The sequence below is a fragment of the Epinephelus fuscoguttatus genome, linkage group LG21 (assembly GCF_011397635.1).
Source record: "Epinephelus fuscoguttatus linkage group LG21, E.fuscoguttatus.final_Chr_v1".
In the NCBI taxonomy this organism is placed as follows: domain Eukaryota; kingdom Metazoa; phylum Chordata; class Actinopteri; order Perciformes; family Serranidae; genus Epinephelus; species Epinephelus fuscoguttatus.
The window spans coordinates 20,043,901-20,067,220 of record NC_064772.1 but is presented as its reverse complement, the minus strand read 5'-3'; the positions used below and the strand labels follow the sequence as shown (position 1 = coordinate 20,067,220).

Sequence of the window (23,320 nt, the reverse complement as noted above, 5' to 3'; positions counted from 1 at the left end):
AATGATTAAAAAAATATTTGTTTGTTTGTTTGTTTGGGCCACAAAATAACATTTAAAGTGAAATATTTAATGTCTATTCAGTGATGTCCTGCCTGAATGGAACACAACAGCGGATGTACCTTAGGATGTCACTATGGCAACCACCGGTACACTAAAATGGCGGAGGAGCAGCGAGCAGTGAAGTACTTCAAACAAATTAGCTAACTTTTAGCGACATATTTAACGATATTGTATCCATAGCTTATTTTTGGAAGCTTAATAATTCGTGAAACTCATCCTGCAAACGCCACATGTCTCTTCTGACATTGAATATACGCGCTAATTAACTGTTTCCACGTAAGTTTACGCTAATAAACCAACTTACTTAGAATTAGCGTAACGTTAGCTGTTTACCAACGTGTAACATTAGCTACACGAGTGGCTCGGTGCTTCTGTACCATGTCGGAGGAGCCAGAGACGGGAGAAAAATCCCGGTTTGATCCGTGTGTGAACACCCACAGACCGACATCAGGAAAGTCGCAGGTATGAACACCTGCTGCTAAGAACACTGACACTTGACTCAGTAAGCATCAATAGTCCAGTCAGTCTGACTGAAACATGGTCCCAATCTAGGAGACACTGCAATATTAAAGTTTCATAGTTTTTATTGGTCCTAATACCCTCCTGCATCATGTAAATTATGTTGATATTAGAGGGTCTATGTACAGCTTTCCAACATATTTGGTGTCTTCTCTTACGTTTTTGGAGTCAACCTTTTCAATCAAACACTTTTCAAGAGGATATTCTGATGTATTGCACCTGTGTTTGGGTTACTACTACCCAACAACCAATTTTCTTGCCTAATTTTCCACTTACAGTGTGTGCCACACTGCTCCAATGTGTGTACCTGCATCTAAACTGTATTCTTCTGTATATATTTTGTGTCTATAATGTGGTGCAGGGGAGGTGAAGGGTTGGATAGATGTGGAGATAAGGTGTGTGTGAGCTGATTGTAAGCAAATTTTCTACTCTATTTTATTATATTCAGCTATTCTATCAGCATTGTTACTCTTGTTGTCATTACATTATTTTTTCATTTACTTAAAACAATTTATGTAAATATAGATAAATTGCAAAAGCAATATGGAACGCTGTGCCTCATGCTGATGTACCAGAAAACAACATCCTGTACATCTTAGATGGGATGGAACAGGAAACACATACGGTGCAACAGTGGAAATTTCTATGTCATGGTCAATACATTATAGGAAATCAGTGGTGATTGTGATTTATGGGCCCAGGTCAGAATTTTCACAAACTGGTACCACCCAAGGTGTGAAATTCTAGTTTTGTATCATAAAAAAATCTATCTCAAGATGATATTTCAACATGAACCCTTCCCAAGTGGCAGCTTGATCACTGAGATTAACCTTCAATGGCACCACCAGTTAAATCAAAGAATGAAAAAGCCAAGACATGTTTCAAGTTTGGTCTCATTTAAGTTCTCAGTCTGAGTGCTGATATGCTTCATGGTTTTCACTGACAAACAAATTTGTATGTGCAGAAAACTGAATAATAATATGCCTTTTAACCTAATTTTATTGATTGTTTTAATTAAAAAAAGATGATTGTTGTGTAAAGGTACCCCCTAAGTGCACATGTACATTCAGAACAGGTCATATCTGATGATCTTATATAGGAAAGAACATCCTAAAAAGCTGATGTTTGGATATATATCATGTTCTGAAGTCGAGAAATGCACTTATTTGTGTGATGCTCTGTCATAATAACCTCAAATTTCGAGCCCTGAATTTACCTTGATCCACTGAGTGAGTATTGGTATACTTTTAATATGTTATTTGGATGTCCCAAGAGATCACAAAAAATCTTGAATGATTACTATTGCAGTGTTCCCTGGGTCAAACCACAGATTGACTGGACTACAAACAAAATGACTTCACATTTTAAAAACCATGTCTTCCTTGTACACTGTAGGACATTTCTCATGTGTTAGCGAGCATTTTCAAGCACCTTTACACGAAAGACGTCATCGGGAAAGACACTTCGTCCAACTTCTTCAAGACAAAGAATGGACGAAGCAGCTACCATGACAGATATGTTGAGGAGCTTCAACAGGTGAGCCAACAGCACTGTTACTAACACTGCAAATTGTTGCTAGAAAAAATATTATAGTAATACATATCTTTATTGTTATTATGTTTTTTTCTCAATCACATAGGCTCATTCTGAATACAGCCGGTGTATAAAAGAGGCTGACATGCTGGAAGCTCATTTAATTGAGGCCAGAGCTCGGGCTGCAGACACAGAAGGCCAGGCATTGTCGTGACTTGATATAATATGATATACTGCTGTGAAGATGTATCTGCCTACTGTAATTCATCTCTACATACAGAGATGTTATTTGATGTTACGTCTTCTGCCTGTTTGCAGTCGAATTAGCCTTTTCCTGGTGTGAAGACAACGACCTTCTCCAATTGAACAACCTGATTTCCCCTCAGGACTACCTACCTACACAAAAACCACGTGTGAAAGCACCAGCAGCGAGTACGTAACCCCCTTTTGGATTCATGTTGAATTATTAATGACCCAAGTGTTTTGCCTCAGCATTTTCACATGTCCTTTTCCTGTCAGTAAAATTGAATCCTGGCAGACCCACCATCGCCTACGCTATGCACGTGTCCAGGGAGCCTCAGGATGATGGTTATGGTCTAATGCCCAGCCCTGAAAAGATAATCCCCGAAATGAATGAGTCAGATCGCAGCCTGACGTTTGAATCCAGCTCAGATACCCCAAAGAGGAAGAAAACCCCCAAGGAGGTGAGGAGTCAGTCATCTGTACCCCCTCGATTAGACAGGGCTATCAAGAGTAACACATTTTATAAGAATAGATTGTAATACATATAATTAAAAGGAGATAATCAACTGATGCAAAAGACTAATTGGAAAAAAAGGACAACAGGAAGAAAACAGGATATAAAAAGAGTGTTATTAAAAGGCGTTCCTTTGAGTTTTGAAAACTGATGTAAATGATGATTCTGATCTGGCAAGCCGAAGCTCCTCTGAGAAGGAGGGAGACTTGATTACATCAGCGCACTATAAATACATTTCAGACGCGGAACCAGACCAAACCCAGACCAAAGTGGAAGGATGAGCCGAGCGCAAAGGATCGGGCAGAGGGATGGGAACAACTTCAGAGGCTTAAAGATCGACACAGCTTCCTACGCAATCCTCGCTTCCTTCCTCCAAGTGCGCAGCAGGGTGGCACATCCCTCATCCGGCCCAGAGCCAAAGCGGGGAAGACAGGGCATGTGAGGAGAGGGATGGAGGAGCGCAGGTACCTGAGCCCTTGCCATCATCACATCATAATGAAAGCTTGTCACAGGGTAGGAAATATAAAAAGGCAGGATATTGACATAGTGGGTCGCATATGAAAATCTTGTATGGGTTGATGAAACACATCAGGCTTTGGTCAGACAATCTGGCTTCAATATTAAGTGCAAACACAAGTGCCTCTTACCTTAGTGCAGAAAGCAGTGCACCTTGTGTGCCAAAGCAGAGACCTGACACTTGATATTCCTGGCATTATATAGTGTATCCTACAGTGCATCTGCCAGGCTGTGTTCCTTGTTCTTATCTTACTATATAATGATGAAAACTCTGTCTGTCTGTCTGTGGGTGTGTGTGTCTGTCTGTTCCACGTTTTTCTCCTCACTGACTTGGTCAATCCATGTGAAATTTGGCACAGTGGTAGAGGGTCATGGGAGGATGCGAATGAAGCAATATTACATCAATTGGCCAAAGGGGGGCGCTATGAGGAACAAATTTGCCTCAAGAACCCATAACTTCCGGTGATACAGATTTCTGCCATTTTGAATTTTAAAACTGATCTCTTCCTAGGAAGTTTGACCGCATGAAACTCGGTGAACATAATCTAGGGACCAATATCTAAAGTTCCCTCTTGGCAAAAGTTGGAAAACTTACTAAAACTGAGCTTCTATAAGGCAGTGAATATTGCAGAGGGTGTGGCTCATCACAGAAAGGCCCGATCAAACAAAAGAGCTAATTTCTTATCTAGGCCTAACCGCCATATCGATTTTTACTAAACTTGGTAGATATGTAGAACAGGACGCCTCAAGGTGACTGGAGAAATTTAACTCTAATTGGCAACTGGGTGGCGCTATAACAACACAAAAATGCTTAAAAATGGCTAAAATGCGACCGAGCGCTGTGGCTCCCCCTGTGGCCGAATTTTTTCTTTTTCTTTTTTTTCTAATTTTTGGTAAGTCATGGTATGGTATGCTGTACTCAATGGGTATGGACTAGTTACTAGTATTTTAGTTAGCTTATAAAATTGTTAGACATATTGTGGGTAGATTTTTTTTGTACCAAGCTTGTGGTTACTCATTACATCCCACAGTATAAAGCCTTGGCTGTATCCATGCATCCTTAAAAATTGTTCCCGTGTAATACTTCCGTCTATTATAGTCCCCTTTACCAAGGAAACCGCCGTTGATTTTCCCACCAATTATGCACAATGAAAATCTCAGTACAAAACATTTTTTCCATCTGACTGCCACATAACACTCTTAATTAAATCAGACTTTGGTCACATATATTTGCAGTCAGATTGATTCCTGGCAAATGGACGATCAAGATTCTCGAATGCATCCGAACACAGCTGTGAACCAGAGACAAACACAGATAGATAGATAGGCCATCTGAATGTGAAACAATACACATCCCTCAGTGAGAGCAGAGTGTGCATTCAAAGAGACGTGCTGACTCATATTCTGCCTGTGGATACAAACACTGCTGGCCACAACACTGAGAGGATGTAATGAGTACACTACTTTGCGCCTATTTCCTACCACGTCTATGCGAAGTGTGGCAACTCTGCAACAGTAATTTGAAAATATATGTGTAAAGTTCACGTTCATCTGTGAACATTATTTTTAATGTGCACACACTGTGGATGATGTGTGAGTATTATTGGGTCAGCAGGAAGATTCAGGTTAGCTGCAGGGTTTTAATTCAAGTATGCTTTAACAAGAACCCGTCCTGCTTCAGTCACATTAGTGCAGCTCCAGCTTTGATCCAACCCCAAAAGCAACAGACAATCTCTGGCAGATTAAGACAGTAAAAATCAAAGAAGCTTGTTTTGTGGTTTTGACGTAGAATTCAGTGCTGTCAGCGGCAGCTTGTTACCCAGCTCACCACTTCCTGTGAGACTGTCTCTAGTGAAAACAGATAAAATGCTCAGGTGTTTGTGCTCTTTCTCCCTGAAAGCTTCACTGATGATGTGGTCCCAGTCTTCCTTGCAAAACCCCCAGTGGTGGTTTTCACTGACTACAGTGTGGGACATGTTTATGAGGTATGTTTCAGTCACACAGAACAGGGAACATTTCAGAACATCCAAGACTAACTGTCACTCTGATAATGTACAGTAACATGCCCTATCTTGTTTTAGACGACACTGGAGCTGAAAAATTTGACTTCTGCAAGCCGCACTGTTCGGGTCATCCCTCCTACCACTCCTTACTTCTCTATTGGCCTGGGTGAGCTCTTCCTTCTGCTCTGATTGTATTATCCAGCTTCCTTATACCTGCTCCTGTTGGTAATGAGGAAGTCATCCAGTATGTTAAATGTCAGTGACTGTATCAAAGAGGAATGCCAGATAGTTTTGAGAAATGAAGTCTCTGGAATGCGATCAGTGTTTGTTCTTGCATTCCTGCGTTGCTGTTGCAGTCCTATAAGTGAACATTGGCACCACCTACTGTATCAAACAAATAAAGTATATGACGATGAAGTGGAAGCAGGGATTGATATCCAGATATGTTTTGGCAGGGAGGTTTCCTAGTGAGGGCGGCGTTGTTGCCCCAGGGATGAGCTGTAAGTACTCAGTGCGCTTTGCTCCAGACTCCCTGGGGGACTATGAGGACTTCATAGTGGTAGAGGCCCAGGCTGAACACCTGCTTGTGGTACGCATCGCAGCCAGACGACCCCCTCCAATACTCACATGTAAGTCTCATTACACTCTACCAATTTTACCTTGTTGCTTTGCTCATGTGTGTACTTTATTTGGTCATGCATTGTTGATATGTTTCCCCCTAACTATTGTGCAGTACCAAGAGTTCTGGACTGTGGTTTCTGTCTGATTGGAGGGGTAAAGTTTGTGGAGCTCCTGTGCCAAAATGTCGGCCTCAGCACCGGGACCTTCTGCATCATCCCTAAGAACCAGTGGCCAGCCTCAAACCTCAGGGTAAAAATCTGACAGTAATCTAAGATATTGTTTAACCCTTTGGAACCTGAGTAAATTGGCTTGATTTCTTATAAAAACATGGGGAAAAGGCAATGAGCAACAAAAGAAGAAATTACCCACAAAAATTAGCCCTTCTGTGCGGAGTTTGCATGTTCTCCCCATGTCAGCGTGGGTTCTTTCCGGGCACTCCGGCTTCCTCCCTTAGTCCAAAGACATGCAGATTGGGGACTAGGTTAACTGATAACTCTAAATTGTCCGTAGGTGTGAATGTGAGCATGAATGGTTGTTTGTCTCTATGTGTCAGCCCTGCGATAGTCTGGCGACCTGTCCAGGGTGTACCCTGCCTCTCGCCCGATGTCAGCTGGGTTAGGCTCCAGCCCCCCAGCGACCCTCAAGAGGATGAAGCGGTTAGAAGATGAATGAATGAATGACATTAGCAAGAAATTAGTAACAAAGAGAATGCCTGAAATTATATAATTCTGTTACAGTTTTAAAATGTAATAGCTTTTTTCTCTTTTCACTAGTTTTTCTTTAAATATTTTTTTCAATTTATTTATTTTTTTGCAATTTGTGGGACATTTCTTATAAAATTGCTCATTGCCTTTTGCCCATGTTTTTTTAAAAGACCACGCCAATTTGCTCAAGGTTCAAAGGTTACTACTTGCGAAAGGCATCTGAAAGCAGCACAAGAAAAGTGATGTCACTCCAGGTTTCAAAGGGTAAATCATGGTAATTGTTAACTCAAGGTTCCTGCAGATCCTTAAAAAGTCTTTAAAGGCATTAAATTTATTAATCTAACAATAAGGCCTAAATTGGATCTCTTAAATCAATCTTTCAATTGTCTTAAAAATGCTAAGACATGTGAAGTAGGATTTTATTAATCATCATTGCACGACAAGCCAATTGCATTGCTAAATCTTAAAATAAGTAGTAACTTTTTCTTAAATAATTTACCAAATGCCTCTCGCAGTGATGTCACACAGATCAGGACAGTGAAACCAACAGCACACATATTTTGTTCTCAGAGCAGAGCAAATTCAACAGAAAAACTGGCCATTTATCCAAGATTTCGCAGCATGTCTGCAACTGGTACAACACAATTTATACGAGGCTTTGTGTATTTGTTGTCCCTGCCACGAAAAATGAAAAAGTCATGTTTTATGTCGCAATAAACATTTGGGCAAAATTCTTCCTAACCCTACATAACTGATGCCAGCTTGTGTTTTTTTCTGGCATTAAAAAGTCTTAAATCTAACTTGTCTTAATCTGTAGGAACCCTGTAACTGATAGATAACATATTTCTCTCTTTATTTATATAGTCTGTGGCAAGAACTTTCTTTTCTGAGCAGCCGCCCTTTGCAGTCAGCCCGTCTCTTTTTGTGCTGCAGCCAGGAGAGGCCACTGTAGTGGAGGTGAGTCTGGTCTGGAGGTAAATTTATATTAAGAAGAGGGAGAAAAATATGTAGTAATATACAATGGTTATTTGACTGGATCAACTCTACAGTTGGTACATTAGTTCTACTAACTAAGATTTTGTATACTCAAAATATAGTGGAACCAGCTCAAATGATGTAGAAATCTCTCAGTGTACTTCCCCGTTGGACAGAGGTTTCACTTCTACATAGCCGACTGTGTGTGTACAAATTCAGTCCTGTAAATTCTTTGTGTTTCATATGTGTGTGTGTGTGTGTGTGTGTGTGTTTTCAGGTGGTTTTCTTCCCCACCACTGCGGAGAAGAGCTGTCAGGTGTTCACTGTGGTGTGTGACAACTGCCAGGTGAAAGACATTTCCATAGAAGGTGAATCAGAAAACTATAAAAAGAACAACAATTTGAAGTTTGTCCAGTGTGCGGTAATGTCTCTAAACTGTGTGTGTTTCCCAGGTGAGGGCCAGCTGATAGCACTTGAGCTTGTGTCTGTATCAGGGAAGAAAGAGCCTCCAGTGGTGGGAGAGGTTCACGACCTCACTGCAGAGCACTTTGTGCGTTTCAGCCCGTGTAACCCTCACTCTGTGCAGCGGAAAAAAGTCATCATTAGGAACAATGTGTAAGCCTCACAAACTCATATATCATCACCACGAAGCATGAAAATTAAGAGGTAAGCATGTACAGTGCCCTCCAAAAGTATTGGAACAGTGAGTCCAATTCGTTTACTTTTGTTGTAGACTGAAAACATTTGGGTTTGACATCAAAAGATGAATATGAGACAAGAGATCAACATTTCAGCTTTTATTTCCAGGTATTTACATCTGGATCTGATACAACTTAGAAGATAGCATTATATGTAATGGAACACAAAGTTTTTAGGTGAGCAAAAGTACTGGAACATATAAACTTAAAATAGATTAAAGTGAATGAGACTTAATATTTAGTTGCAAATCCTTTGCTTTCAATAACTGCATCAAGCCTGTGACCCACTGACATCACCAAACTTTTGCATTCTTCTTTTGTGATGCTTTTCCAGGCTTTCACCGCAGCCTCTTTCAGTTGTTGTTTGTTTTGGGGGGTTACTCCCTTCAGTCTCCTCTTCAGCAGGTAAAATGCATGCTCTATTGGGTTTAAGTCTGGAGACTGACTTGGCCAGTCTAAAACCTTTCACTTCTTGCCCCGATGAACTCCTTTGTTGTTTTGGCAGTGTGTTTTGGGTCGTTATCTAGCTGCATGATGAAGGATCTCCCAATCAGTTTGGTTGCATCTTTCTTTAAATTAGCAGACAAAATGTTTCTGTAGACTTCTGAGTTCATTTTGCTGCTGCCATCATGTGTTACATCATCAATGAAGATGAAAGAGCCCGTCCCAGAAGAAGCCATGCAAGTCCAAGCCATGACATTACCTCCACTGTGTTTCACAGATGAGCTTGTATGTTTGGGATCATGAGCAGATCCTTTCTTTCTCCAAACTTTCGCCTTTCCGTCACTTTGGAAAAAGTTAATCTTTGTCTCATCAGTCCATAAAACTTTTTGGCAAATTCCAGCCTGGCCTTCCTATTCTTCTTGCTAATGAGTGGTTTGCATCTTCTGGTGTAGCCTCTGTACTTTTGTTCATGAAGTCTTCTGCAAACAGTAGATTGTGATACCTTCACTCCTGCCCTCTGGAGGTTGTTGCTGATGTCACTAACAGTTGTTTTAGGGTCTTTCTTTACAGCTCTCACAATGTTTCTGTCATCAACTGCTGATGTTTTCCTTGGTCTACCTGTTCGACGTCTGTTGCTTAGTACACCAGTGGTTTCTTTCTTCTTCAGGACATTCCAAATGGTTGTACTGGCTATGGCCAATGTTTGTGCAATGGCTCTGATTGATTGTCCATCTTCTCTCAGATTCACAATTGCTTCTTTTTCACCCATAGACAGCTCTCTGGTTTTCATGTTGGTTCCACCTCTAAATGCAGTCTGCACAGGCAAAATCTATCATACCCAATCTGAAACTGAGCTCAGACATTCAGTGCTATTTATTGTTTGAATAATCAATGTAATTGGGAGACACCTGGGCAACAAAACACACCTGTCAGTGACATGTTCCATACTTTTGCTCTCATGAAAAATGGGTGGGTTCAAACAAAAGGTGCTATCTTCTAAGTTGTGTATCAGATCCAGATGTAAATACCTGGAAATAAAAGCTGAAATGTTGATCTCTTGTCTCATATTCATCTTTTGATGTCAAACCCAAATATTTTCACTCTACAACAAAAATAAAGGAATTGGCCTCACTGTTCCAATACTTTTGGAGGGCACTGTAGGTCTTTGGCCAGCTGACCTGAGAAGTCTGTGAGGTTCGTACTGGGTCAGGAAATCTGACAAGTATCTTGGACCTAAACTGTTCAGTGGTTTATGTACAAGCAGTCAAAGTTTCTGTGAGAAACTGGTGACAGAAACGAGACCACTCTTAAACTGGAGCACTGGGATTCAAGTCTCAGTTTTGGCAGCATTTACGTAGTTGAAGTGTCCTCAAGTGAGAAACTAAACACTGGTTAACTGCGAGACCCAGGGCTGCTGCTCCATCGCTGACCTTGTGCAGCGACACAAGTAGAAAAAGAGTTTCCCTTCAGGAATCGCTAAATATCACATTACATCTCTCTCTCTCTCTCTCTCTCTCTCTCTCTCTCTCTCTCTCTCTGACATTCTCTTTCTGGGGCTGAAGCCACTTGGAGCTGCCTTTCCACTGGCAGATCATGGAGCCAAACTTGCACCCTCTGCTTCCAGGGGAAACCCCCGAGCCCTCCTATATCCAGTCCCACCTGGCTACAGACGATGTTTTCCAAGTCAGCCCTTTAACAGGTGTTCTCCCACCCTGTGAGGAACAGGAGTTTCTGTTCACCTTCTGTCCCAAAGAGGTACACAAGACTCAGAGTGACAGAAAACAAGAATCAGGGGTTTATTAAATCACTAGTTTTGTTTAGGAATACTGTATTAATTCCATGTCCTATTCAAAATGTCTGTTTTCTTAAGTTGAAGGATTACCACAGTGTCTGTCACTTAGTCCTGAGGGACGTCCCTGAGCTGCCACCCGAGCCTGGTGACAGCAGGTAAAGTTCCTGTGAGCTTTAACATACAGCGGTAGAAGTGTTTGTCGTACAAGGTCATCACATAGAAAGAGCTTTGACGTCACATACTAAGTGGACTAATCAGGAGCTCCTCTGCTGTGCTTTTCATCTGACAAATAGTTGGATTGTGTCTGTGTGTGCTTGGATATCTAGTGTCCTTCAGCCTGTGCGCACTGGCTCCAAAGTAAGCGATGTCACTGTAATGGGGCTAGAGGTCAAGGGGTCAACAGAGCCGTACCAGGTCCTACTGGAGCCCTACACTGTTGTGATCCCTGGAGAGATTTTTATTTGCACAACCACACGCAGGCGATTCAAGGTTATTTCAGTCACTTGACTCTTTATGTTAACCACAGTTGACATATTAGATTGCTTTTGAATCTTGAATCATTGTGTGACACATTCATGGTGTTTTTATGTCCTGTGTATGTGTCAGATGTGGAACCACAGCAGAACCTGCATCTTCTTTCACTGGGAGAGAATGAGCAGCAGCAGCCACATCATAGAAGTAGAGCCCTCTGCTGGTACAATAGGTGTGTCACACAGTACAGTGTAGAATCATACAGAAACATCCTCCTTCATTTCATTTAGTTGATACATTGGTTCATTACTAATTGATTTGTCCTCCATGGGTCCAGAGGAGAACGAGTGCTTTGACTTCGACCTGATTTTGAATGGAGGGAAACCAGAGAGAGTTGTAACCAGCCTGGTCTGCCACATAGAGCACCACCATGAGCCTGTCACTTTGCCCCTGGAAGTCTCTTTTAAGGTGAGAATGAATCTTAACACCATCTCTAAATTACTAACAAGTCATGAGTTTAGTTTGTCTGTGAGCTGTGACTTCTTATCGTGTAATTTTGTTTAGGGTCCCACAGTGACCCTCAGTGTGCCCATTTTGGAGTTTGGGCTCATTAGACTCAGGGAGCAGACACAGACCACACTGCACCTCACTAACATCACCCAGCTGGAAGCCTGCTGGACACTGATGGAGAGGCATAATAGTCAGCACGACTCACAGGTATTGTAGTGGACTGATATAGCAAAACATCTGTGATAAAATAACAAAATATGGCTTGTGTTAAGCTCATGGTGGAATTTAATTATCTTCTACATTTATATGAATCTTTGTGTCTCAGATCTCAGTGGAGCCATGCGGAGGTGTGCTGCCTCCTTTGGCCTCATGCACTGTGGATGTGATATTTACTTCCCGTTTCTGCCAGCGATATGAAACAGAGCTTGAGTTGACAGTGGAGAATGGAACAGGATGGTAAGGATGCTGAGCCACATACAACTTCTCTGTTCCTCTCTTTAAGATTTACAGTAAAATGTAGACAAGGTAAACAGGTTGCAATGTAACCGCTGGCGGAATGTGCAAACAGACAACTTACACCCACTAGAAGTGCTTGTTTTCGCCACTGACAGGCTCAGATTATTATTTCAAGTGTTTGAAAATATTATGGAAAGGATACCTACATATAGACCTTTTTGTCAAAGAGTAAGATCCTTTTTGTTTAACCAAAAACAGCCCAGAAACCGCTATCACCAAACCCACCAAACCCACCAGAAAATAGGATCCAGGTTGAAAAACACTGAAATTACCCTTTAAGATGTCCGCCTTTCCTTAAATAAGCATTGTATTTAAAGGCAGCTGGAGCTTAGGGGCTGCTAAGTGGTGCAGAGGGACCAGCCCCGACAACAATCATGATGTTACTCAGTGTCCCGTTGATAGCAAGTAACACTACCTGTGTGTTCATTGCAGTCACTTGTCAGTGCGAGCAGATGTGCAGTCTCCTCAGGTGTGCCTGCTGAACTGTGAGCTGCTCCTCTCTGATCTCTTTGTTGGAGTTCCTGCCAAGGCAGCCATCACTCTCTTCAACAAGACCCCCCTGCCTTCACACTTCAGCTGGATGGTACGCTGGAATCGCTACATTTTATCTCCACTTAATTTACAGTATGAGGAATGAATATTAAAGTCATGGAAGAAAACCCTCTGTAGGCACGTTTGCAGTGCATAGTCTGTAAAATATGTATGGCTGTTTGAGTACATGTATCATCAATTATATAGCATGGTTCTTGTTTTTGTTTCTGCAGATGAAATTGGCTGAAATTAGGATGTCTTTTATGACAAGTAACATTTGGTGATGTGAGTTTTACATTTCCCCACCAGGCTCAGCTCCAGGGTAAACAGGCTGAACTGTGTACAGCCAGTTTTGACCCCTCATCTGGCACTCTGGGACCTCATGGCAGGTTGGAGATCACAGTTAGCTTTATTGCTCACACACACGTAAGTACCAAACACACCAGAAGGTCACAAAAACTGTCACAAACCTAAGTATGTGAGGGCTGAGGTGGCAAATTTGCAGCTAAAAGATGCACCGATGTCTTTTGATATTTGTCTGTTTATCCAGCTGGAGCTGACTGAGGTGGCTGCTCTCTGTGAGGTCCAGGGGATGAACTCTCCTCTTGTTGTTAGCATCATGACTTCTAGAACCAAGACGCTCAGTGTGTCCTACTCGCTGCCCAGTGTCTGGTAGTAACCTTGGCTTAAAGGGACAGTTCACCCCAAAATCAAAAACACATTTTCCCTCTTACCTGTAGTGCTGTACATCAGTCTAGATTGCTTTGATGTAAGTTGCAGAGTGTTGGAGATATCGGCCATAGAGATGTCTGCCTTATCTCCAATATTATGGAATTAGATGGCACTTGGCTAAAAGGGGAGCTATGTATTTTTGATTTTAGGGTGAACTGCCCTTTTAAATTCTATTATCTAACCACTTAATAGCTGCGGTAACTCCTAAGCATACATGTGTGGTAAGTCACGGTCGCTGTTCTTTGCTTTAAGCTGTACCATGGACGGTGAGACCACCTCAACACCGTTACTTGACTTTGGAGATGACGTCATTTTGAAGAGAGCTGTCACTAAGCAGTTACTGATAACCAATCAAACAGCTATTCCTGCTCCTTTCACCATAGAGGTGGAGTATTTCACCTGCTGTGCCTCAAAGCCAAATAACCAGTCAGAGAAAAGGTACGGGGAGCTTGCTGACTGACTTGAATAATGGATCAAAGTGTGACTTTACTGTGCTGCAGGTGTGACGTTGGCTGCATTTTAATTACAGATTCACATACGTCAGGAAGCCACTTCTCTTGGTTCAAACAAAGAAAGTAGAAGAAAAAGCACATGAAGGTATGCTTTAACTTTTAATCAGTGTGCATGCTTTTGGAATAAAGCAGACTGAGTACATACTCATGCTTTTTGTGTCTATTGGCAGAGTTTGTGAGCAGCCTGCTGGCTCATGGAAAAGGTGCAGCTTTCTTTGTCCTGCCAGATTCTGGGACGCTGGGACCTTTTGAGACCCAGACTGTGGATGTCACTGCCTACACTGACATGTGGGGGGAATACAGAGATCACCTCATATGCAAAGTATGACACTATACAGTGGGCTGCAACATATATTTCAAGATTAGAAATGACTTACATTAAGATTAAGATAAGGAGCATCACTTTTTACACATTCATCTTCTTTAGTTTGTTGTAGACTGATGAATAATATTGAAATCTGATTTTCCTCTTGCAGGTTGGAGACCTTGAGCCCACGCTCATTCCCATGCAGATGACAGTGACAGGCTGCCCACTCTACTTCCAAATGATAGGCCCACGTCCAGATGACCAGAACCAGGGACCAGTCATACGGTCTGTTCTTCTGTCCATTTCTCCAATTAAGATTCATTAATGATGCCATTATATCTTTATCTTTATCTCATTTGACACTCTGTTTGCATCATTAGGTTTGGCGCTCATGTGTCTGGAGGTGATACAGTGTCTCATTCTGTTCGCATCAACAACCCCTCCATGTTTGGTGAGTGAAATCATTAAAAAACATCCTGGTCTGAGGGCTACATTTTCATCAACAAATTTATTACAAAAGCTGGTAATAGTTATTTTAACTCCTTATTCATTAGCGATGGCTTTTTAAATTTTAATGAGAAAAAAACAGAGGTGATGGTGTTTGGCCCCAGCGGCTCCTGTGTTTCCTCCCCTGTTGATCTGGGTCCTTTGGCAGTTTATGCAAAGCCTACTGTTACTAACTTGGGTTTTAAGATGGACAGTGATTTTAAATTGGACCGCCAAATTAGTGCAGTTGTAAAGTCGAGTTTCTTTCACCTCAGGCAGCTTGCGAAGGTGAAGCCTTTTCTTGCACATCAGCACTTTGAAGCAGTAATCCATGCCTTCATTACATCTCAGCTGGATTACTGCAATGCACTTTATTTTGGAGTTAGCCAGTCCTCCCTTGCACGTCTCCAGTTAGTCCAGAGTGCTGCCGCTTGTCTGCTAACTGGAGTACGAATGAGAGAGCACATTACACCCATCCTGGCCTCCCTCCACTGGCTGCCTGTGCACTGTAGAGTTCATTTTAAGATCCTTTTATTTGTTTCTAAATCTTTAAATGGCCTTGCCCCGCCCTACCTCTCTGAGCTTCTTCACCCCTACGCCCCTGCCCGGTGCCTCAGGTCAGCTGATCAGCTGCTCCTTGAGGTACCGAAGTCCAAGCGAACGCTTAGAGGAGACTGTGCATTCTCTGTTGCTGCTCCAAAAATGTGGAATAATCTACCTCTGCACATCAGACAGGCCTCCTCACTGTCTGTTTTATAACCCACCTTAAAACCCACTTTTACTCACTGGCTTTTAACCCAGCATGAGACCTTGCTCTGTTTTTATTTGTTTGTTGTTGTTTTTATTGTTTTTTGTTTTAACTGCATTTTATTATCTTACTGTTTTGTTGTTTTATTACCTCCTATGTACAGCATTTTGTTTAAGCTGTGGTTGTTTTAAAGTGCTTTATAAATAAAGTTGAGTTGAGTTGAGTTGAGGTACTTTAGTTTGAAGGTCACCCCATGTTAAGTGCTTTAGTAGTCTAAAAATGGCCGGTTAAGAATACTGAGATGCTGCACTGAATGATTAAGGTCTTTTAATTTTTGGCTTAGTTTTATTTATTAATTGTATTTTAAAGGGGACCCATTATCTATTGCAGTGAGATACTGTAATTAGAAAAAGCCTATCTTTTTAGATTAGCAAGTCTTTAAAGGGGACGTATGATGCTTTTCCTTATTTTCTGTCACATATATTTAATGTTACAGTGTCAGATGTTCATATTAAATGTGACCAACATTTCAAATAATGAGGTCAACGTATGTGGAAGTAATCCTTGTGGGCAAAAACCTTTCCAAGGTTCTTTTTTTCTTTTGAGACAAACTGATGTCAGCTCGTGACAGATTTATGTGGACGGTCATCTACTCCAGGCACGCTACTGCAAACGTATACATTACATAGCCTACACTGCTACATATAGCTACATGCAAACACCAGGGAAACATGTTATCGTGGTTGCTGATATTAATTTCTCTCCACTTTTGGATCATATTCCTGCTGCAACTTGTCCAGTTGTAAAGACTTTGGTTTAGAAGCTATTATTGGGTATTTTTCATGGTATAAAGTGCAGCTATATACTCCATTACAGTCATTCCCCAGCTGCAAGCACACTGCTACATGTAGCTACATGCTAACATGAGAAAAACATGTAATCTTGGACACTGTTGTTGCAGTATGTATTTGTAGTCTGCTGTGACCTCTCAGAGCAACCAACAACTTTCCCCTCCGTTAACTTGCTTAATTGAAATCTTTATTTGTTTCCAGATATCCGCCTGGACTGGGAAACTTATAACATAGATCCCAATGACGGTAAACTGGTGGATGTTGTGGTGGCGTATGGAGACACCTTTCCAGTTAAAGATGCTGATGGTGATGAAATATTGAGCGGAGCGTTAAGGATTTCTGGTGGGAACCTTCAAACAGCCTGGGAAAGAAATGAGACCCCGAGCTCCGAGGGAAGGAGCGATTCCCTCCGAAGTGTGACTGTGTGTACATTTTACATCACAACACAGATACACAAACATAAACTTTCATGACTTTTATGATGTTGCCTCTGGGAAATTCCTCCGGCTACGATGCCAGTAAGTAGGCCCACATTTCATTGGCTCTTAATCTTATCAATTTCAGAATGGGGACAAGGAGGAATATGTGTGTGAGGATGACTGTGAGGAAGAGGAAAGCTGTCTTTATCCCTTTTCTTCAAAGAAAAAACTCATTTCTGTCCACATTTCACCTCATGCGGGCAACCTCTCGGATTACCCATACTGCATCACACCACAGCAAATAGTACGTTGATCAGATTTTAGCCACATGCATGTTGCTTGTAGACGTATGAATAATGATTTATTTTCTTTCTGGTGTTTATCGCAAGGTAATTCCAGCAAAGAGCAGCAGCACCATCCATGTTTCTTTCACCCCTTTGACCCTTTCTGAGTCAGCTTGTGAGTCCAGATGTGTGGGCCTGGCTCGGGGCTTCATGAGTCTAGACTCTGAGGTAACATGCTCAATAGACTGAACTGTCTTTCAGAGTTAAATCCTGGCAAAACCTAACAGTAGACAACTCTGATGCAACCTTAATTCCCTTATTATTGTGTTGTGTTTGTTTACAGATGGCTGCCTGTGTCCCGGGTAAAGTTGGAAGAGCTCAGGGTTTGGATTTGGAGCCTGTCAGGATGGATCTACTCGCAGTCGTTAAGCCTGCAGTGTAAGCAATTACAATCATACTAAGTCCCCAAAACCCCCACTGCATCCAAGTGAATTTATGTTTCCTGAATTAAAATGAGCTGAGGTTAGGCAAAAGGAACTCAGAGGTGGTCTGATTAAGTTGCATATCTTCCCCTTGGCTCCCTCTCGCTGCAGGCTGTTAGTGCAGATGGAGGAGGACGAGGGGGTGCTGGAGTTTCATGCCTCCGCCGGTGATTTACTGAGGGCAGAATCACAGAAGGTCAGTCAGAGAAATCTACAACACCAATCAACACTGCTCAGACACAATGAAATGCACACGAGGCATTGAGCCCAAGGGTGTACAGTGTGTCCGACAAGTCACGCTTAGTGGTCTCTTTTCTGGTTGTTTTGCTCCATAGCTCAGAGTTCATGAATTTGACATCACACGGTCCCTTCAGCTGAGGAACAACTTAGAAATGCCCCTATACTTCAGACTGGGGATTCAGACTCCATTTTTAGTGTTCAAGCCGCAGCCTCGAGCCCGAACCAGCATCTCCAGCAACCCGCCTACTGGTGACGGCCAGCCTCTGGTGCTGCAACCACAACACAGTGTGCAGGTGAGATGAAGAGAGCTATTAGATGTTTTTAGATTTTAAGGAAAGGACGATCTGTTATCTTGTTATTCTTGTCAGTAAGTTGTACTCTCTTTTGTGTACACCAGGTGAAGGTGGCCTTCCGCTGCTCCCTGTCTCTTCTGGACCATGCAGACCAGGCAGACGAAGACATCCCTTCTGGGGTGACGCTGATTCATGGTACAAAAGGGGAAAGGAAGCTGAGGTTCCAGCAAAACCTGCTAATTCACTACAGCAACAACACCCTGCAGGTCTGACACTGTAGTGGAGAAAAGAAAATTATATAATACTATATAATCATTGGAAGGTAACTGACCTCACAAAGTTCATCTCTTCTCTGCTCTGTGCAGATGGTGCCACTCTGCGCTCATTTGGCTCTTCCTACAATGAATCTGTCCGAAGACAGCATCAGCTTTGGGTTCTGTTATGTGGGACAGACACAGATAAGAGAAGTGAACCTCTACAGCCACGGAGCCCACACACACTGGAAATCAGTTACAGGTAACGACATCACTTCAGTGCTCTTACATTGGCATGGGGTCTGTTTGGGTCTTAAAGGGGGACCTATTGTGCTCATTTCCAGGTTCATACTTGTATTTTGGGTTTCTTCCAGAACATGCTGACATGCTTTAATGTCCAAAAACTCTTTAGTCTCCTCACACTGTCTATGCTGGAACACCTGTATTTACCCTCTGCTTGAGAAGCTTTGTTTTAGCGCCTGTCTCTATAAGTTGCCCTCCTGAAAAAGCTCAGTCTGCTCTGATTGGTCAGTGTTACCAGGATTTCTGTATCTCTGCAACTCCGCACTGTCGTTGCAGCTCTGGGAGTGACTGTAATGGAGTATAGCAGCACTTACTATTGTCAAAAATCATCAACAAAAGTTTCTAAAACAATTTCTTTACAACTGTACATGTTCCAGCAGGAACAGCCAAGATTACACATTATCCTGGCATTAGCTTGTAGCTGCATGTAGCAATGTACACTTTTTAACTTTCTTAACCAAAATCTTCACAACTGGACATGTTCCAGCAGGAATATGATCCAAAATTGGGGAGAAATTAACAACATTGGCAACCAAGATTACATGTTTCCCTGACATTAGCATGTAGCTACATGTAGCAGTGTACTTGCAGTCAGGGAATGACTGTAACAGAGTATATACGTAGCAGTACTTTCTACTGTGAAAAATACCCAATAGAAGCCTTTTAACAAAAGTCTTCACAAGTAAACATGTTCCAGCAGGAATTTGATCCGAAACTGGGGAGAATTTAACAACATCGGCAACCAAGATTACATGTTTCCCTGACGTTAGCATGTAGCTACATGTAGCAGTGTAGGTTACTTACTGTGAACACATGCAGTAGTGTGCCTGGAACAAATGACCATATAAAGAAATCTGTCATGAGCTGACATTTTTGCTCACAGGGATTACTTTTACTTACGTTTACCTCATTATTTGACACTTTGCTCACATTTAATATGAGACAGAATATGAAGGAAAGCAATAGGTCCCCTTTAATTAGGCACAACTTGGCTATACGAATGGATATAATGGATACCTTCGAAAGGAAATTATTAAATATATTTGGCCTATCTCATTATTTTCTGCAGCAGTAGGAAGGTGTCTGACTCTTCTTCCTTATTATAACCAGTTTGGAGCTTTTCCGTAGTCAGTTAAATATAATGAGAGAGTTTCACTTCAAATTATTGCCTTTTGTTTGAAGTTATAATTATTCTGCCAAGAAAATTATGCCTCTGAAGTCACGCCATACAATGATGTCAGTCAGTAGTGTCAGGTATGACTCATATCCCTGTCTGCATAGCTTGTAAACCTATTATTGACCTGTGTGTTCCACTGTATGTGTGTGTGTGTGTAGAGTCAGATAAAGGAGACTCCCATGTGTTCAGAGTGACACCAGATTTCGGGCTCCTCAAACTGAAGGAGCTCCACGTCAGCAGCTACAGTCAGTGTCTCCAGATCAGCTTCACTCCCAGGTAACAAACCACAGACCACCATCACAACAGCTACGCAGGGATCATGATGAGCTCATACTATGAACGTAATATCTAGCTAAGATTAGAGTTTGAGATGTTTGTATATTGTGTGTTATAGTGAGGACAGAGAGTTCAGGGCCACTGTGGTGATCCAGTCTCCTCTGGTGAAGATCCCCGTCACTCTGCAGCTCCAGGGAACAGGATCCTTTGATGAAGGGTACAGGTCCAACTAACTATTCTTATAACATCACAGTCACACAGTGAACACCTGCTGTTTCACCTGCTCTCTTTAAATCAATTGTGTTCAAGTCCTTTTATAAGAATGTAAATAAATATGAACAACTTGTCAGGTCTCTGTAATTTTATTACATATAACAACTTGCTTTTAATAATCAAAAAATATGAGACTGGTTTTATATGAAGATAGTTAATAATGTAATATGTTGAGACTTAATTGCCAGTAGATATTCATAAGGTAATATTATTGTGAGATGATATAATACATGTAGTTCAAGGCACTTAATCACCTGTTATTGTACATTTATGTTACATAGAGGTATTACCACAGGTTGGTGATACAGACTACTTTATAACTTGCCAGAGTGTGTCATAATGATAAATGTGGTTCAGCCGAAACAGCAAAACAGGAAACCGAACCAACAGTAATACCCAGGGTATTTTACTGTGTTTCACCACCGAAATATTGAAGTGTAGCTCAACAATTTTGAACAAAATTAAAGGATAATTTTACTAGAAAATAAAAATGATATATATCCATCTAGATGATGGAGATGGCAAATGAGCAGAGAGGTCTAAACAGTTGCTGAAGTTAATGGGTAAATGGTTAAAAAGTAGCTTAAAGTAATGAATTTACTGCTCAAACAGCTAACTAAGTAATGGATAAATGGCTGAAAGCTTAATTAAATGTAATGAATTTGCAGTTGAAATAGACATTTAGCTAAAAGTAATGGCTAAATGATAGGAATAGCTAAACATCGAGCTTCTGCTACGAGTGGTACAAATGCAAATTTGACCAAACTGATCTAAACACAGTGTAATTGTATGAAAAAAATACTCAAACAGTGATTACTGTTTTTTTCTTTCACTTTTTCATCAGCTCTCCAGTTAAAAACATTCTACAAAATATTACTGACAAGAAAAATACTTAAGTTCTGGAGAATAACTGAGGATAATATGTGTAGACTGTGTGCCCATGAGGAGGAAGATATTATGCAGACTGGTTATTGGAACAAGCACTCATTTAACTTTTATCTCTCCTCAGTATTATTGGGGGATTTCAAGATGATTAAAATATATTACTGGATACTGTTTGTTGCTTGGCAAAGTTTTTATATTCGATACTTTCAAAAAGCTTGTATCAAGCTCGGGAAAAGATGATTATGAAAGGTAGAAAAGTGATCAGGTATAAATAAACGGGAGATCTTGACAATATAAAAAACCTGGGATACCACATTATGATTATTTTATGATATAACTTATCCTGTTTTTCTTTATAGGATGAATGATTTGATCTGTTTTTTTTTTTTTAATTTAATTTTTTTAAATTTTATATACTTTATTATAATTATATTATAATTTTAAATACTATATTTATGTTGTAGAAGGGATTTGTTGTTGTATTACAATTACATGTAGTACTTGACATGTATGTGTATACGTGTATATAAGAAGAAAAATGGTAAAATGTCACCAACAAAAGCTTCTGAAACAAAACCTTCACAACAAGACATGCTCCAGCAGAAATACGACCTGAAATTGGGGAGAAACGAACAACATCTGCAACTGAGATCGCACATTTCCCTGACGTTAGCGTGTAACTACATGTAGCAGTGTAGGCTACAGAAATCTGTCACGATCTAAATTCAGCTTGCCTCAAAGTAAGTATTAGTCAGCTTTTTAAAGTAAAAAAACACACACATTCACACTTTTACACATGACGTTGTCCACAATCTCCTTTTGTCATGCGCACTATACTGCTTTACGGCACCACACCTGTTGTAAATAACTTGTACCTGCATTCTAACACATAAATAAAGTAAATATAAACATGACCTAAGTATAGTCCACTGCTATACCTATGCTATAAATATACAGCAACAAATATTAATAAAAGGTGGGAGCCATTGACCTAAGGTACGATAGCATTAGCTGAGCGGCATGCGAGTATAAAGGTTATCAAAACAGCACCAAATCTTTTATAGTGATCTTTAAAATCACTCTTTGTAATCCCAGTAACAAGTCTTGATTTCTAGTCTTCAGAACTGAAGTCAGCAGCAGCTTCCAGTGCATTCCCGCTGCACATGGACGCCATGTGATGAGCCCTGGAGACTCTTTTCAGAACAGGAAACCACTGGAGAAAGATCAGAGGGAAGCCTGTTTGATCGTTTAAGCTGAATGCATTTTTCCAGTGGGGAGTCTGGTGTTTCTCTGACAAATAAACAGCAGCTCTGTAGCTGTTAACAAACGCTGTCTGCCTCTATGTTCACCTGTCGAGCCTTGGAGAGGATGACCCGTAGCAATGGCCCCTCTCTTGGGATCGTGGTGAAAAATAGCAGCTCAGGTGCACGGATCTGGCAAGGATCAAAACATAGAGAGCAGCAACACTCAAATAAAACTTGTTGTTTATTTATTGTGGGCATAAACAAATTTGTCTCAGCTAAAAGCCATCATCAGCTCGGGATTCTCCACTGGGGCATCTCAGCTTTGTTCACAGGAAATCTGTGATTTACTGTAAAGTTTGATCTATAAAAAAATTCCCTGGTATTTTTAGGGTTTCCTGTGGAGCTCACCTGACTGCCAAAGGCTTCATTGATTTCCGGCAAGTCGATACCAGCCCTGAGGGGGAAATTGATTTTTCTGGAAGACCCTTTTAGCAAAGATCAAAAAGAGGCAGCCACAAGGATAACCACAAGTGTGTGAGCATGTGCTTCCACACACACACACATCGTGCTCCAGTGCTGCAGGGACGGTAAAGGCCGGTTGAATTCACATGAGGGGGAACTCCCAGCACTGCAGTGGCCCTCAGGAACCTCAGAAAAAATCAGCTTTGACTGCAGACATGTAAACTGTCTGCACCTTCACCTGGCTGCAGTTCAGTAGAATTTGATTTCGTTTCAAAATACTGACTGCGAGGCATCCTGCTTTTCTCCAGAGACCCTGAAACATTCTCTAAAATGATGCTGCAAACCACACACACACACACACACACACACACACACACACACACACACAGTTAATGCTCATAACAGCTGCCTGTGGTATTCATCTACAGCACAGTTCAGCCAT

General features: G+C 41.3%; 1 protein-coding gene across 1 annotated transcript; it reads left to right on the top strand.

Moving 5' to 3' along the window:
* Positions 1-149: 149 nt before the first annotated feature.
* On the top strand, positions 150-20,348 carry dlec1 (DLEC1 cilia and flagella associated protein). Its single transcript, XM_049565874.1, has 38 exons — positions 150-522; positions 1,975-2,115; positions 2,219-2,309; positions 2,431-2,544; positions 2,632-2,816; positions 3,110-3,333; positions 5,286-5,370; positions 5,467-5,554; positions 5,844-6,017; positions 6,122-6,258; positions 7,578-7,670; positions 7,966-8,056; positions 8,141-8,303; positions 10,393-10,585; positions 10,701-10,777; positions 10,949-11,111; positions 11,229-11,325; positions 11,431-11,561; positions 11,658-11,810; positions 11,929-12,059; positions 12,552-12,702; positions 12,960-13,076; positions 13,201-13,322; positions 13,635-13,820; positions 13,912-13,979; positions 14,065-14,216; positions 14,371-14,486; positions 14,582-14,652; positions 16,488-16,708; positions 16,851-17,009; positions 17,095-17,217; positions 17,333-17,427; positions 17,583-17,667; positions 17,807-18,004; positions 18,109-18,270; positions 18,370-18,520; positions 19,897-20,014; positions 20,133-20,348. Exons 1-38 carry the CDS (start codon positions 439-441, stop codon positions 20,245-20,247), a joined length of 5,025 nt encoding a protein of 1,674 aa, XP_049421831.1. The 5' UTR covers positions 150-438; the 3' UTR covers positions 20,248-20,348.
* Positions 20,349-23,320: the final 2,972 nt, after the last annotated feature.

What these genes read in the sequence shown, in the direction of transcription:
- dlec1 (XM_049565874.1), top strand. Translation starts at nt 439, where the DNA reads ATGTCGGAGGAGCCAGAGACGGGAGAAAAATCCCGGTTTGATCCGTGT. An exon ending in GTGTGGGACATGTTTATGAG is followed by an intron (nt 5,371 to 5,466) that starts GTATGTTTCAGT and finishes ATCTTGTTTTAG; the next exon opens with ACGACACTGGAGCTGAAAAA. An exon ending in AACCAGGGACCAGTCATACG is followed by an intron (nt 14,487 to 14,581) that starts GTCTGTTCTTCT and finishes TTGCATCATTAG; the next exon opens with GTTTGGCGCTCATGTGTCTG.